The 17,252-nt window shown below is 42.6% G+C and overlaps 1 protein-coding gene across 1 annotated transcript in view; it reads left to right on the top strand.

The window, feature by feature from the left end:
- LOC124254087 (importin-7-like) overlaps positions 1 to 16,164 on the top strand; it is a 38,119-nt gene extending 21,955 nt beyond the window's left edge. Inside the window, 22 exon segments of the mRNA XM_046687960.1 lie at positions 31 to 101; positions 726 to 828; positions 1,746 to 1,791; positions 2,349 to 2,448; positions 2,711 to 2,904; positions 4,007 to 4,054; positions 4,056 to 4,097; positions 4,617 to 4,782; positions 5,257 to 5,298; positions 5,659 to 5,777; positions 6,228 to 6,350; positions 6,815 to 6,881; positions 7,213 to 7,338; positions 8,108 to 8,205; positions 9,120 to 9,212; positions 9,900 to 10,120; positions 11,063 to 11,208; positions 11,501 to 11,566; positions 12,627 to 12,697; positions 12,921 to 13,062; positions 13,753 to 13,869; positions 15,591 to 16,164. Of these exon segments, the coding sequence (XP_046543916.1) occupies positions 31 to 101; positions 726 to 828; positions 1,746 to 1,791; positions 2,349 to 2,448; positions 2,711 to 2,904; positions 4,007 to 4,054; positions 4,056 to 4,097; positions 4,617 to 4,782; positions 5,257 to 5,298; positions 5,659 to 5,777; positions 6,228 to 6,350; positions 6,815 to 6,881; positions 7,213 to 7,338; positions 8,108 to 8,205; positions 9,120 to 9,212; positions 9,900 to 10,120; positions 11,063 to 11,208; positions 11,501 to 11,566; positions 12,627 to 12,697; positions 12,921 to 13,062; positions 13,753 to 13,869; positions 15,591 to 15,676 (2,287 nt within the window). The 3' untranslated portion in view covers positions 15,677 to 16,164.
- The last annotated feature ends 1,088 nt before the right edge of the window (positions 16,165 to 17,252 follow it).

Below are 17,252 nucleotides of genomic sequence, written 5' to 3'. Positions count from 1 at the left end.
AAAGATTGAATCAGTAACTCCTGTTTTCAGGTATGGAAGTCCTGGAAATGTCACACGAGAATACCAACAGTTTGCTGAATGGTACCTTAAGAGCTTTTCAGGTGTGTATGTGATTGGAGATATCTGCTGATACTTCTCACCTTGAAACTAAGCATTCGTGAAACTTAACACTAAACCTATTGCAGTATACGGCATGAAACAAGCTTCAAACTTGCATGATTGCAAACATACAATTAAAACCAAGAAATACAATTAATAAGCCAATCTATGGAAAAATAGTTTTAAGGAATAAATCTTCATTGACGATGTTGGTTTAACGGTAAAGAGATGTGAATTATTTCGTTGAACTCTGTTGTGAACATGCTCTTCCTTCTCAGTTGGTACGAAGTAAATTGCATGGAGAATTTAAGCAGCAAAATAATCAGCTGGTTGTAACAATATATACTGTAATTTGAGAATGTTGGCAGCTAGGAGGTTGTAACAATATATACTGTAATTTGAGAATGTTGGCAGCTAGGAGGTTGTAACAATATATACTGTAATTTGAGAATGTTGGCAGCTAGGAGGTTGTAACAATATATACTGTAATTTGAGAATGTTGGCAGCTAGGAGGTTGTAACAATATATACTGTAATTTGAGAATGTTGGCAGCTAGGAGGTTGTAACAATATATACTGTAATTTGAGAATGTTGGCAGCTAGGAGGTTGTACTTGTTGTATTACAGCTGGGATCCTGCAGGTGTTGTTGAAGTTGTTGGACCAGTACCGCCAGAAGATCTACGTCGCTCCCCGCGTCCTCCAGCAGACCCTCAACTACATCAATCTTGGGTGAGTCTGTCTGCCCGCCAACCATCCCTGTCCATGGTAATGTGTTATCACTGGCATCGTGTGTGTGATACGTCCTTGACAAAGTGTTCTGACCATCATGTATTGTCCTTGACAAAGTGTTCTGACTGTCATGTATTGTCCTTGACAAAGTGTTCTGACTGTCATGTATTGTCCTTGACAAAGTGTTCTGACCATCATGTATTGTCCTTGACAAAGTGTTCTGACTGTCATGTATTGTCCTTGACAAAGTGTTCTGACCATCATGTATTGTCCTTGACAAAGTGTTCTGACTGTCATGTATTGTCCTTGACAAAGTGTTCTGACTGTCATGTATTGTCCTTGACAAAGTGTTCTGACTGTATTGTCCTTGACAAAGTGTTCTGACTGTCATGTATTGCCCTTTCTGACAAAGTGTTCTGACAAAGTGTCATGTATTGTCCTTGACAAAGTGACAAAGTGTTCTGACTGTCATGTGTCCTTGACAAAGTGTTCTGACTGTTATAGTGTTTGATTGTCCTTGACAAAGTGTTCTGACTGTCATGTATTGTCCTTGACAAAGTGTTCTGACTGTCATGTATTGTCCTTGACAAAGTGTTCTGACTGTCATGTATTGTCCTTGACAAAGTGTTCTGACAATGTATTGTCCTTGACAAAGTGTTCTGACTGTCATGTATTGTCCTTGACAAAGTGTTCTGACTGTGATGTATTGTCCTTGACAAAGTGTTCTGACTGTCATGTATTGTCCTTGACAAAGTGTTCTGACTGTCATGTATTGTCCTTTGACAAAGTGTTCTGATTGTCATGTATTGTCCTTGACAAAGTGTTCTGACTGTCAATGAAGGCAATGAAGTAGTATGATGGACTACGATTGTGTTTAACTTTAAGTTTAGTTCTTAACTGTATTTTTTCTGTTGCAGAATCAGTCACGCCTTTTCATGGAAGTACATCAAGCAACACATGCAGGTGAGAGAAAGTAGTCCTGAATTTAATAACAGAACACATTACACCATGGAGGCTTGCTAGGTTATGGAGACTATGGGCCATGTACCGATCTCCAAACTTGGAGCTAAACACATAAAACAGACCGCAACCATGGCATGTTGAATTTCATACTTTGTGTTCTTGTAGTGAAATGGCATCCCTATTGAAGCATTGTTATACTGGAGACTAACGTTCAGTACAGTGCATGGTTGGAGCTCCATCTTCGTGTCCCAGGGTCTGTACCTGTAGATTCAGTACCTGGGACTCATTGCACACAACTATCTTAACACTGTGATCATAACTTCTATCCTTCAACATAGGCCTACAATTGTCAAATAGCGGAGATCACTTTGTGCAGTGGGGCCACGGTTGGAGCTCTACCTTAGTGTCGTGATTGTAACTTCTATACTTCAACATAGGCCTACAATTGTCAAATAGCGGAAATCACTTTGTGTAGTGGGGCCACGGTTGGAGCTCTACTTTAGTGTCGGTGCAGTGTCAGTTCAGCTGATGAGGAGGGGGAATCTTGTGTGTTTCAGACGCTGATGCAGGATGTAATATTCCCACTTATGTGTCACAGTGACGAGGATGATGAGCTGTGGAACACTGACCCACATGAATACATCCGGGTCAAGTATGGTGAGTTGTCTCCCTTCCTGAAGCATGATTGGAGCTGTCATTGTATTGACACACATGGAGAATCTGTATCTGGTTTGTTGCTTGGTTTACGCATGACCTGTTTATGTCAAAGTTAAGGCCCTTTATTGATATAACTTGTTGTTGGACTTAGGCTAATAACTACATCCAGGACACATTCTATTGCCAATGGTTACTGTTTCTCTGAAGTTCAGCAGCTTGATTGCAATTGCTTCAAATTTATTAAATTATTTGATTTTTGCAGATGTGTTTGAAGATTTCCTGTCCCCGGTGATGGCTGCCCAGATAGTTTTCTACTCCTCGGCCGCCAAAAGGAAAGAGGTGTTGAACAAAGCCATGGGATTCTGTATGTCCATCTTGACCCAGCCCAACGTTGACCCACGCCAGAAGGACGGGGCCCTGCATATGGTGGGGGCAGTGGCTGAGGTGCTTCTCAAGGTGGGTGGACAGAGAGTGGCCTAATTTGGGATTATCATAAAGCCAGAATTGTTGTAGAAAACCCATCATTGAGAAGTGGCTACCACCAGAGATAAAGCTTTGTTGAAATCAAGTGATACAGGAGATAATGCTTTCCTTGATATGTGTAACCATGGCACCACAATCACACAACATCACCGATCTCCCGATATTGCAGTATGGTATATAACACTGGTCATTACTGTTTACAAACTGAGGTGAGGTGAAATTGGGTTTTACGTTGTGCTTGAGAATATTTCGCTCACATGACGACGTGTGTGTGTGTTATGTGCGGCTGCTTGTACTAGCCCAGACTTGAGCTGGTTTGATAGTGCTAGCCCACTGAGATACCATGCCGCAGTGAAGCATGAATATCCGATTCACACATTATACTGACTCCGAGCCGACCAGTCCTTGTTGTACCCATTAATACTGAGCGCCAGGCAGGGACCGACAAGTACCATATTTTAACGTCTTTTGGTATGACACGGTCGGGGATCGAACCCGCGACCTTCCGCTCTCTGGGCGGACGCTCTAACCGCTACACCACGGAGGCGGTCCGTTTACAAACTGAAAAAATAGAAGTATTGAACTTGGATTATAAATAGAATATTACCATCATATTTTTTCATATAAAAATATTAACACTTTTAGATAAATGTTACGTAGGAGAAGAATTCTTGATGTATTTTTCATTAAAGTGTGTAATTCTGTATGTTTGAGTGCGACTCTTTGGAAACTGGCTCTTGGTAATTGGATGTATGAATTTGATGGCAGAATTAGCTCTCTGGCAGTTAATGCAGGTCATTTGTAATACATGGAACAAATGGTCAGGCTGTGTGACTTAAAGGCTATCATTGATGCTCATGTAGATGACTGGACTGTCTGGTTCGTTGCCAATTACAGCGTTTAAACACACACACCACCCCCAACACACACCCCCAATGCACATACACCTCCCAATGCACATACACCTCTATGGCTTGAGCTGCAATGAGAACTCTGTTTGTATCTGTAAAATCAACAGTCTCCCATGAGTTACCTCCCTTCCATGACTGAGAAAATGTCTTCACTGTTGTTACAGAGGAAAATCTACAAGGACCAGGCAGAGTTGATGCTGACAAACCATGTCTTTCCCCGAATTCACAAGTCAGTTTGGCTACCTGAGAGCAAGGGTGAGTTTACCATTACTTGCCTTTGATTGCACATAGCAATCTGCCAACAGTGACATTACAATACATGTGTGATGGCATAATCACTAATAGACTAAGACCAGGTAGGGTATGTAATCTTCCATTTTTGATACATATATTTTAATCTTTCCAAAATACTTAGAACTGATTCTCATATGTCAAGTGTATGTTTTAATGTATCGAGAGTAGAATAATGAATATTCACACGGGAACGAATTATTCTTTTTACCCTATTTTTCAATCCTTGTACTGTACAGGTACAGTGTGTGAGGGCTGGACGAGATATAGCATATAAAATAACAGATCCTTGACCAAATGTTAGCGGATAAAGATTCAGGGGAACCTATAACACAAGGGCAAGCCTCAAAGTTCCATTGTAATATTGAACACTGAAGATAACAATATGTTATTTCTGAGTTACAACTTGTCTCAAATCAGAGATCATATGGAAGAGTAGTCTCCCTTTGGATGTGTTTGACATTGTGTATCTTCTCCCCCAAGGCATGCTGGGTGATCCGTTACTTCTGTGAGCTGAAGTTCCGCAATGAGCAGAACCTGATGCAGGCTGCCGAGATGATCAAGACGTGTCTGTGTAACGACAAGGATCTACCTGTCAGAGTGGAGGCTGCCATCGCCCTCCAGATGATCATCACAGAGCAAGAGAAAGGTGAGTACTGCTGACTCAGCTGTTTGAGTCGGGGCCTCGTCACACTGAACTTCTACAGGTGGGGAGGTTTAGTACTGTGACAACATTGCTAAAGCCTGGCATGGATTCGGGCTTTGAATTGTTACACTAAACGGGCGGTGGGGTAGCCTAGTGGTCAAAGCGTTGGCGTAAAACCAAACTCAGTCAGTCAGTGTTACACTAAACCAATCAAATGATGCATTGGTTGGTCACTTGGCTCAGGGACTTAATTGATGGTGTCATCGTACCCTGATGATTTCATCCTGATTTCATTAGTTACAGGTCATTAATTGTGATGTGTTTGACATTAACAGTAAACATGCCCGTAATGGTATATGATTGGACTTCCTTCACTTTGCAGTACATGGCCAATTATTTCCTTACTGAATCTTCTTATAAAGTATTTCTAGCATTATAGTTTCATGTGTCTTACACTGAGTTGTTTTTTCATTTCAGCCAAGAATTATATCCGCCCGTTTGTCAAGCCTGTGATTTTAGGTAAGTCAGTGTCCCGATCATCCTTCAGCCCTACAAGTCATACAATCTCTGTCAGTATTGCTCTAGGGGCTGTGGGTAGCCTACACTGAACCCAATCAGACACTGCTTGTGTCAGTCAGTATTGCTGGTGCTTGTGTTGCTGGTTCTTCAAGGTGTTTGGTGACAGTATGTCGGTGTTTGGTTGCCACGGAAACAGTATGTATTAGTATTTTTGCAATGGCGACAATATGTGGATGTTTGGTTGTAATGGTAATAAAGGGTGGGAGTTTGATCGCTGTGGTGACACAGTATGTTGGTTACTTCAAGACACCAGTAAATCTAAAGCTATAGTAGATTGTATATCAGTGTTTGATTTCACAGAGTTGCTGAAGGTGATCCGCGAGACCGAGAACGATGACCTGACTGGCGTGATGCAGCGACTTGTCTGCACCTACACCGATGACGTCATCCCCATTGCAGTTGAGATGATGAGTCATCTTGTAAGTGGGCCATTGCCTTTTGAAAGTTGAAATTAAAATAAACTGTGAGAAGTCTTTAAGCTTTTGATAAGAGGCAATGAATATGTATAGATTTGCCTTGTTGCTGTGTACACGAACTTCAGTAATTTAAAGATGTGCATGGCTTCAATAATTAAGTACACTTGATGGATTGGGGCGTTTGTATCCCTGCTGTAGCCCATACTTGCTGCAGTATGACTGCAGCAGAGAAGTGTCTCCGGCTCTGGATCTACAGATCATGGCTGGACTGACACCGTGGCAATGATTGCTTTGTCCAGACTGGTATTATTGCAAGCTTTCATTGATTTATTGTTGTGGTTTGAATAATGCTGACTGACTTTAAATAGCATGCACTCTGTGTGTGTGCCTTTTATTAGGGCCAAACATTGAATGTTGAAGTGTTTTCCAATGTCATCGTTTCTCTTGTTCCAGGCACAGACATTTGCTCAGGTCTTAGACACAGATGTAGACGGGTCTGAAGAGAAGGCCATTACAGCTCTAGGAATCCTCAACACCATGGAAACAATTCTCAATGTCATGGAGGAGCAGAAAGAGGTCAGTTCTGGATTCTTTTGTTGGACACCGACTATATCTCCCCTAGGCTTCTTCAGGGTGGTCAGTGCTGTGTTTGTGTAGGTGACCAGATGTGATTAGGTGGTCAAGTGATCGCTGGATTGTCTGACTCAGTATTCACAGATTAACATCATATGGTTGGAATATTGTCGTGTTTCATTGTCTAGGTGAACAGTCTGCACCAAAAAGCTTTTTGAGTCGAGACCTAAATGGAGTTTGCCTGAAATGGTCACCCATACACATACATACTTACAGCTACCAATAGTGTGTCACTCTGCCTATGTGCAACATGTACACTGGACACAGGACCATCTTCTTTGAAAACCTAATTATTCATTGCAAATTCCAGGTATTTTTGGTGGGACCTTCTTATCAAGAGTTGTTTCCCTTGTATTGCTTCTATGAATGTGGGATGAAGTGACTGAATTTCTTCTTTTTCTTTCCAGATTATAACCCAGCTAGAAGGAATAGTTCTCAATGTTATAGGAATAATTTTACAGCAAAACATTATGGGTAAGATATTTGCTTTTTACCGAGTTTTGTTTGTGTTCTGAAGTAATATCCTCAATGTTTCTATATAGAGAAACTTTATGCATTGTCATATGGGACCCACAATAGGAATAAGTCAGAATTTGGTGCTTCTGTATGCTTTAAACCACTGATTTGGTTAGTAAATCTATAAATTTGATTTGAGCAGCATTTCTGTTTGAATGCTTATTTAGACTTAATTTTGTCACCTCAAATTAATGTAAATGATGTGGCTTTTATGGATAAGTTTATGACAATGATTTTATAGTTTGTAGTTTGATGACATTGGAATGTGTTTATGTTGATCTGTCTCCAGATTTCTATGAGGAGGTGTTATCCCTGATCTACAGCCTGACCAGCACCCAGGTGTCACACCACATGTGGGAGGTGTTCGGCATGATCTACCAGATGTTCCAGAAGGACGGCATCGACTACTTCACAGGTACCTCCACACTCCACCACCACGCTTCACCTCACAGGGAAACAGGGCTTTGGTAGACCAGAAGCAACTTTGTCCAGAGCCAGAACCTATGACCTTAGGGACTGTTCATAATTTATGGCTGGGGGTGGTGGTGGTGGTGATGATGATGATTTTTATGGAGAAGCATGTACAATGTGAATGCTGCCCTGCCACCCCCACCCCCAAAAAAAATTTACAATTTAAAAAAAATTATGTACAAACTAAGTGCCCTCCCCCAGCTCGCCAGAAAAAATGGGTGGGGAATTCCTCCCTCTCCCCTCTAAAAAATAAAATAAAAATATGATCACCCTCTCTTTCTTCCCTCCCCTCCCCCTCTTCCCCATAAATAATGAACGTTCCTTGGGTTCAATCCTGGTTTGAACAGATGGTTTCTGGGTCTGTCAACACCTCCCCAGTTTGTCGGGGTTGGTAAATGTACGAGACAGTCTTCACTTCATTTCCTCCCATATCAAGCTGACCTGTTTAAATGTAACTTGAATTCTGTTCTAAGTAGCATTAAACCCAACTCCCTTCCGCAAGGGAACGGGTTTCACGACCCTGTGCTTTGGGATATCAGAAGAGATCTGAATCTTTAGTCTTTATTCAATGATAGAAAACGTCTTCAGTACTCAATGACTGTTTCCTATTACATGCGTGAGTTGTCAGTACTTTTGTCAAGTTTGAGACTTTGGTTAATTTCTGAGATATTTTCTTTTGATCTTCTTCTACTCCGTACTGTGTTTGATTCCAGACATGATGCCAGCCCTGCACAACTACATCACCGTGGATACCACAGCCTTCCTAGCCAACCCCTCGTATCTACAGATCATTTACGAAATGTGTAAAACAGTCAGTATCTATGATCACAATGTCCTATCCTCATGCTATAGCACCCTGTTGGAACTAAGTTTAGAAAACATACCTAGCACTCCATTGTTGATTCTTCTGACTGTATTTTTGTATCAGTATTTGTAAAAATGTTTGCCAGGGATCTAGAAATGGAGTCTTTGTTGTAAAAGCTTGTTCAAGTAAATATTCAGTGAGTGTAAGAAGAATGGGGATAATGTGTAAGAATGTTAACATTTTATGTAAGTGTGTAAAGAGATCGGTACACTTACAGAATACCGGATACATACCAACCATATTGTTTTATGTCACGTCACCCTAACCCTAACCCCAAACCTTACCCTAACCCGAACCCTAAACCTTACCTTAACTCCAAACCTTGCCTCTAAACCTTACCCTAAACCTTACCATTGACCTTAACCCTAACCCCAAACCCTAACCCTAACCCTAACCCTTAACCCTAAACCTTGCCCTAACCCTAAACCTGACCTTGCCTCTACCCTAACCCTAACCCTAACCTTACCTAAACCTTACCCTAACCCCCCCTAACCTTGCCCTAACCCTAACCCTAAACCTTACCATTGAACCTTGCCCTAACCCCAAACCCTAACCCTAAACCTAAACCTTACTCCTAACCCTAACCCTAAACCTTACCCTAACCCCAAACCTTACCCTAACCCCTAAACCTTGCCCTTAACCCTAACCCTAAACCTTACCCTAACCCTAACCCTAAACCTTACCCTAACCCCAAACCTTACCCTAACCCGAACCCTAAACCTTACCATTAACCTTGCCCTAACCCTAAACCTTACCCTAACCCTAGGGTTAGGAAGGTATCCGGTATTCTGTAATCTTACCAAGAGATCTAGCAGAAGGTACGACCATGTTGCGTATACCAACGATGTATTGTGTTGCAGGTGTTGACGGGGGATGTAGGTGAGGACCCTGAGTGTCACGCAGCCAAGCTGCTTGAGGTCATTATTCTTCAGTGTCCAGGAAAAGTAGACCATGTAAGTAGCCTGTCCACATCTTCCCGACCCAACACAAACCCTCAACCTCACTCCAGTCAGCTGGTAGAATGTTGATTGATTTTACCAACTCTTATGAAGGATTTTTACATGTTTTCACCAAGAACAGGGAATATTCTGGTCAGATACAGATGGGAACTGGTTTGGCCAGCCACCGAAGCCTTGGTGAAACTGGTGACTTAGGTGATGTCATGGTACCCTGACGGCATGGAGCATTCCCATAATATCAGTCACCAGACTGTCTGGTCCAGACATGAGTATTTACAGAATGCTCTCCTGTAGCTGGAATATTGCTCACTGCGATGTTTAACAAAAATGAAAGACAATTATTTAAATAGGTGTGTTTATTCTGTGAAGCCATGTAGTATTTATACCACCATGTTGGAAAATATCTGTAAGTACACAAACAAAGGAAGACTTCTTTAGTTATATAGTAAGAGCTAGACTTCTTCAGTTATAGAGTAAGAGCTAGACTTCTTCAGTTATAGAGTAAGAGCTAGACTTCTTCAGTTATATAGTAAGAGCTAAACTTCTTCAGTTATAGAGTAAGAGCTACTTGTGAAACAATGAAACAATATGTGAAGGAGCTTGTGTTGACTTCATTTGCAGGTAATAATGTTACAGGTGATGTTTGATGTGTAGTTGCTGACCGATGTTTCCGTGCTGCAGGTAGTGCCGTCATTTGTGGAACTGGTTTTACAGAGGTTGACACGGGAAGTCCAGACATCGGAGTTGAGGACAATGTGTTTACAAGTAGTCATATCCGCACTGTATTATAACACTCCCCTGTTGTTCGAGATGTTACATAAAATCCAGATCCCCAACATGCAGGGATCAATACTCGCACAGTTCCTCAAGCAGTGGCTTCACGACGCAGACTGCTTCCTGGGGTAAGGATCATCTATGTTGGGGTTCATGTCCATTTTTATAAATCGGTTTTCCTTGTTACTCTACGTAATTGGGTAACCACATCACTGAGTACTGAGACTAACACTTCAATATTACGGAGGGTTCAGGGTAACCATATCAGGAGGTTTCAGGGCAACCATATCAGGAGGGTTCAGGGCAACCATATTACAGAGGTCTCAGGGCAACCATATTTTGTAGGGCTCAGGGTAAATATATTATAGTGGTCTCAGGGCAACCATATTAGGAGGTTTCATGGCAACCATATTAGGACGGTTCAGGGGAACCATATTATGGAGGGCTCAGGGCAACTGTATTAGGTATTTGGGCAACCATATAACGAAGGGCTCAGGGCAACCATATTAAGAGGCTTCAGGGCAACCATATTACGGAGGGTTCGGGGCATCCATGTTAGGGAGGACAGAGGGCAACCATATCATGAGGGCACATGGCAACCAACGATATTACAGTGGGTTGTAAGTAGGGATGCCACGATACATCGATACTTTTTCTAAGATGTTACAATTATCAATACATTCAAAACTGTATCGATATTTAGTTTTGAAAGTATCGGTTTAAAAATGTTTATGTATCGTTTGAATTTTGCAATGATATCGTGTTTTTTGATGTTATGAGAGTTATAAATGATTATTTTTCATGCACAAAGATGGGAAATTAGAACTTTTTAATATCTGAGAATGATAAATGTTGAGCTTTTCATGGACAATTATAAAATATGAAGTATTAATGTTCAAAATGTAACTATATTTACACAATAATGCTTTGAAAATAGCTATCATGATACGTATCAAATCGTGACATGGGTATCGTGATACGTATCGATTCATGAAACTTATGTATCATGTATCGTGACATTCCTAGTTGTAAGCATAATCATAGCATTGAATATAATCTTTCTGTTTCAGGCTGCACGACCGAAAGATATGTGTGCTTGGTCTATGTTCAGTTTTAAATATGCCAAACAATCGCCCAGCAGAAATTACAGCTGTCGCACCCCAGATCATACCTGCAGCACTGCTCCTGTTCCAGGGATTAAAACGAGCATATGCAAGTAGGTCTCCTTTGCTGATTATATACAAGTAGGCCTCCATTGCAGATTATATACAAGTAGGTCTCCATTGCAGATTCTATACAAGTAGGCCTCCATTGCAGATTATATACAAGTTAGTGTCTTGTGGACATAGATGATAGATACAGCAGTCACAAGCTTGCTTCCCCCAGACTTGATTATTTACAGTTCGTTAAGATTACAAAGAAACCACTTAAAAATTCTTCAGTCATTGCATGAAATACACAATGGCATTAGTCATTCCAGTCAAGTGATTGCACACTGTTTGTGACAGGTCGAGCCAAGGAAGAAGAAGACTCTGATGGTGACGAGAATGGCCAGGAAGAGGATGAGGATCAGGGTAGGTGTACTGGGATGGTGATCAGGGTAGGTGTACTGGGATGGTGATCAGGGTAGGTGTACTGGGATGGTGATCAGGGTAGGTGTACTGGGATGGTGATCAGGAAGGTGTACTGGGATGGTGATCAGGGTAGGTGTACTGGGATGGTGATCAGGGTAGGTGTACTGGGATGGGTAGGTGTACAGGATGGTGATCAGGTAGGTGTACCGGGATGGTGATCAGGGGGATGGTGATCAGGTGTGTACTGGGATGGTGATCAGGGTAGGTGTACTGGGATGGTGATCAGGGATAGGTGGTGTACCGGGATGGTGATCAGGGTAGGTGTACTGGGATGGTGATCAGGGTAGGTGTACTGGGATGGTGATCAGGGTAGGTGTACTGGGATGGTGATCAGGGTAGGTGTACTGGGATGGTGATGAGGGTAGGTGTACTGGGATGGTAATCAGGGTAGGTGTACTGGGATGGTGATCAGGGTAGGTGTACTGGGATGGTGATCAGGGTAGGTGTACCGGGATGGTGATCAGGGTAGGTGTACCGGGATGGTGATCAGGTAAGGTGTACCGGGATGGTGGTGATCAGGAAGGGATGGTGATCAGGATGGTAGGTGTACTGGGATGGTGATCAGGGAAGGTGTACCGGGATGGTGATCAGGTAGGTGTACTGGGATGGTGATCAGGGTAGGTGTACCGGATGGTGATCAGGGGGATGGTGATCAGGTACCGGGATGGTGATCAGGTAGGGTGTACCGGGGATGGTGATCAGGGTAGGTGTACCGGGATGGTGATCAGGGTAGGTGTACCGGGATGGTGATCAGGGTAGGTGTACTGGGATGGTGATCAGGAAGGTGTACTGGGATGGTGATCAGGGTAGGTGTACCGGGATGGTGATCAGGGTAGGTGTACCGGGATGATGATCAGGGTAGGTTTAACTTGGATGGAGTGAGATCAAACCAAGGAACCCTCCTTGATACCTTATGAAACTGATCCAAAGTTTACGTTATAGACTAAAGTGATGAGTGGACTGAACTATATTTCACAAAGCTTTGTTTGTATGTCCACAGAAGTATTGGAAAGTGATGAAGATGAGATTGATGAAGATGGAAACCAGTATTTAGAAAAATTAGAAAAAGCGGTAAGTATTTGGTTGGTCTGATGTGTAGGGTGTACGGGTCAGTGATGGCTGTATCAAGTCCTATCTGATAATCTTTGATACTGCTGACATGCCTTGGTACAAAACTGACAGTTCTTGGTGCAGGTGACAAGCCATACATATAGCTAACAAACCTTGATATAGGTGACTTTCTGAGAAATCGAGACAGGTGTATTCTGACAAGTAGCTTGTGTTTCCTCTGTAGCGTGGTGATACGGACGATGACAGCGATGCAGAGTTCACAGATGATGGTGCGGAGGAGACGGCACTCGAGAGTTACCAGACTCCCATAGATGAGGATAGCTGTCAAATTGATGAATATGTCATCTTTAAACATGTTCTGCAGTGTGAGTTGTCAACTTGCTTTGGGTGCTATATAAGTATTACACCTGTGAGGATTTTAGTGCACTGAGTTCTGGAGTATGAGATTGATAGGAATTTTCCAAGGCCGTTGGTGTCATTGATGGTGTGCATGACATACCAGGAGTTGCACTGATTAATTATTCATGTTTTATGTGATTTTCAAACCTACCAGAGTTGTTGGTTAGCATGTATCATGATAACTTGGATTTGTGTTTGTTCTTTTTGACTTGAGTTGTTCATTTGTACTACATTGGTCAGTATCATGTTTACTGATATCTCAGTTCTATTGCAGTTGTTGATAACAATCCTACTATTGCAATGTGTGGGTACCATTTCAATGCTGTTACAATAGTGAAAACAGCCCCTATAGCCATCCCTAATGATAATCTGTTCACCGAGTGAATAGTTTCAGCTTTTACATAATTATTACTGATTCACTAAACTGGTGTGCCTGGGGTTTACTTTCTCTGCTCCCTGAGGAGTACACAAAACAAGCTGAGGGTCAACAGTCACAGTTAAGGTTAATCTCATCCTACCGGGTACCCAGTCAGTGCTGGGTGAACAAGAGCATATTCTAAACAATATAGCTGGAATTTTGCCTGTATATTTTTACTTCAGAATCTCTTCTGTCTGTTACCATATTTGTGATATGTGTATTCATGTGTGTGTTTCAGCCATTCAATCCACAGACCCCACGTGGTACATGGCTTTAACGAGCGCCCTCACTGCACCACAGACAAAAGAATTGGATGACGTTTTCAAACTTTCTGACCAGAGAAAGGCAGCTGCAGGTATTTAGGAAGTTTATGGCTCTCACCCAATACAGCAAACAGTCAAACTAGTAATCGGATCAATAGCCCCAGCAGTATCCAAACCAGGACACTGCAGTCAATATGTGACAGTTCTGTAAACAGTTTGTGCTTGTTGCTAATATTTCTCTGTTTTAAACCTGTTTGACTTTTAGTGGACATTTCTCTAACAAACTAGAATAATGTATTTACGTGTATTATTTAGTTCAAGGCAATGATTCATTGTTATTTTATGCCTGCCTTTTTAAAAGTATTTTCGACTGATCTTATGTGTTTGACAGTATTTAAAGTGGGTTTACGTTCATCATTAAAATTGATAGCCTTTTTTGTTTGTAGTGAAATTTAATTAACTGTATAAATTACTGCCACACATGCCAGGAAGAGTATAGCTGGGTAAACAGTTTACTGCGTCTTCAAGGAGAACAATGATAAGGAACTTATGGATATAGCAAACATTTCTGGCCATGGCCACAAGCTGAATATTTGTGGACCAATGTGTGTGACAAACTACGGTTATACCAAATTATACTTTGTGTCCCAACCACGTGTCTTCACAACATGTCCTCGCGTGTCCCAACCATGTGTCTTCACAACATGTCCTCGCGTGGTCCCAACCACGTGTCTTCACAACATGTCCTCGCGTGTCCCAACCACGTGTCTTCACAACATGTCCTCGCAGGTCCCAACCACGTGTCTTCACAACATGTCCCTCGCGAGGTCCCAACCACGTTGTCTTCACAACATGTCCTCGTGTCGCGTGTGTCCCAACCACGTGTCTTCACAACATGTCCTCGCGGGTCCCAACCACGTGTCTTCACAACATGTCCTCGCGAGGTCCCAACCACGTGTCTTCACAACATGTCCTCGCGTGTCCCAACCACGTGTCTTCACAACATGTCCTCGCGTGTCCCAACCACGTGTCTTCACAACATGTCCTCGCGTGTCCCAACCACGTGTCTTCACATGTCCTCGTGTGTCCCAACCACGTGTCTTCACAACATGTCCTCAGCGTGTCCCAACCACGTGTCTTCACAACATGTCCTCGCGTGTCCCAACCACGTGTCTTCACAACATGTCCTCGCGTGTCTTCACAACATGTCCTCGCGTGTCGCAACCACGTGTCTTCACAACATGTCCTCGCGTGTCCCAACCACGTGTCTTCACAACATGTCCTCGCGTGTCCCAACCACGTGTCTTCACAACATGTCCTCGCGCGTGTCCCAACCACGCGTGTCTTCACAACATGTCCTCGCGGTGTCCCAACCACGTGTCTTCACAACATGTCCTCGCGTGTCCCAACCACGTGTCTTCACAACATGTCCTCGCGTGTCTTCACAACATGTCCTCGCGTGTCCCAACCACGTGTCTTCACAACATGTCCTCGCGTGTCTTCACAACATGTCCTCGTGTGTCCCAACCACGTGTCTTCACAACATGTCCTCGCGTGTCCCAACCACGTGTCTTCACAACATGTCCTCGCGTGTCCCAACCACGTGTCTTCACAACATGTCCTCGCATGTCCCAACCACGTGTCTTCACAACATGTCCTCGCGTGTCCCGACGATGTTGTCATTAGCACTATATTCATGGCTTTGCGCTTTCTATGTTGTCACTGCTTGTAGTACAGCAGGTTCGTATGATCCAAACTTGAATATGCACTGGCTGGCTTAGATGTTCACTCTCACTCACTCACTCTGTTTCAGATTCCAAGCAGATAGAACAAAGAGGGGGTTACATGTTCACAACCAAACAAGTTCCTACATCATTCAATTTTGGAAGCATGGGATAATTTTTGCTTTGCTTAAAATAAACTATTGTGCAACAGTGTCTCCTTTCACCCCTATTTTCCACTCGTGGACTCAACCAGTGCTCAGCTTCATATGAGGAAGCAAGTGAAAGGAAGGGGTGACAGGATAACATTCTAGATGTCTGCTCACCGCCACCCTGTGTGGATGTGGACTTCACCATTTGTCTGCTAATAATGGGATTCACCTGTGTGACTGCTTCTGCTTCCAAGATGACCCAGCATTTCTGACAGAAAGCATAAATACTTCACAAATCTTGGATTGGACGGTTCGCGCAAGGATGTTTGAAATTGAAGCAAATGTTGCTACCGATTCCAGTGTGTTTGAAACTCAAGACAAAGAAGAGAAGTGACGCTGTGAATTACCCTCATTCTCTGGGAATCCTCTTGATGAATATTTGTGTAAAAAGATTGTGTACGAAACATCCGTGAAAACCATTTTTTGGTACAAATTGAAAATATTTTGTTAGGTTTGTGAACGTGTCTGTTGGAGTTTCTTAGAAAAAACCTTGTTGGATTTTATACTGTGACAGCGTGTCGGTGTATATTTGACCATGTTAATAGTAAACATGTATTTGATAACGTCAAGTCTCTGATCGGGCAGGCGCCCCCCACTTCCCAGCCGTGTTTTGATCTGTGATAGTATGTACAATGTGCATTATGGGGGGGCAGCCACTGACACAACCAGCTCCACTCAAACCATGGCTTCCTGCAGTCGTCACCATGTGCGGTCAGCCCAACAAACAGCAGTCCTCACCAGGCCACATTCTCCACCATAGTTTTCATGTCCATTGTTTCTGTCAATCAAGTAGAGTGAAGTCAGTTATAACAAGCCTTTTGTCCTCCATTGTTTATGTAAATTATTTAAAAGTGGCAAGATTTCACATTGGTTAGTCTTTAGGATCAAAATGTCCTAAATAATTCAAATCTTACAATGAATTAGGAGAAAGTCTTGTATAAAGTTGATAAAAGCATGCCCTAATGCCCTGTGGCAAGTTATTGACAGATATAAAACATCCCTTGGCTATTGTGTTTATTACCATATTATTATCTCTATTAATTTGTGTATAATAATACTCGAGTTATTGGGAGGGGTGTGGTAGTCGGGGGGTTCAGTAGTCGGAGGGTTCCATGATGTTGTGTCTTTAGTTACAGGATTACTTCTGACAAAACAGTGGGTTTGTTCGCATTTGTATACTTTCACACAAGGTGCTGATTGTACAGCCTTGTTCAATGTTATGCCACAGATATTCCTTCTATTTCTGTCTGTTCTGTTCTGTTCTATTTTTTCCATTAGATCATGTATATTCTTACAGTCTTCTACCTAATAAGATGATGCTGTTTGCAAGTACCCCTGGATTGGGACAGATCCATTATTACAAGACTGTCTAATGTCATATGTAACAAGCCAAACTTGATGGCTGTGGTTTGAGAAGTTGTTTAGCGCAGTGCATCAAGTGGTACTTGTACTAATTGTGGGGCCTGCCAACAGCACCTAATCTGTCCCCCAAGTTTCTTCTCCCCCCGACCTCTGTCATCCCGGATGTAGCCAGTTTAATTC

The sequence above is a fragment of the Haliotis rubra genome, unplaced genomic scaffold (assembly GCF_003918875.1).
Source record: "Haliotis rubra isolate DU_JTF1 unplaced genomic scaffold, ASM391887v1 Scf563, whole genome shotgun sequence".
Classification (NCBI taxonomy): domain Eukaryota; kingdom Metazoa; phylum Mollusca; class Gastropoda; order Lepetellida; family Haliotidae; genus Haliotis; species Haliotis rubra.
This window is presented reverse-complemented; position numbering and strand designations above follow the sequence as displayed.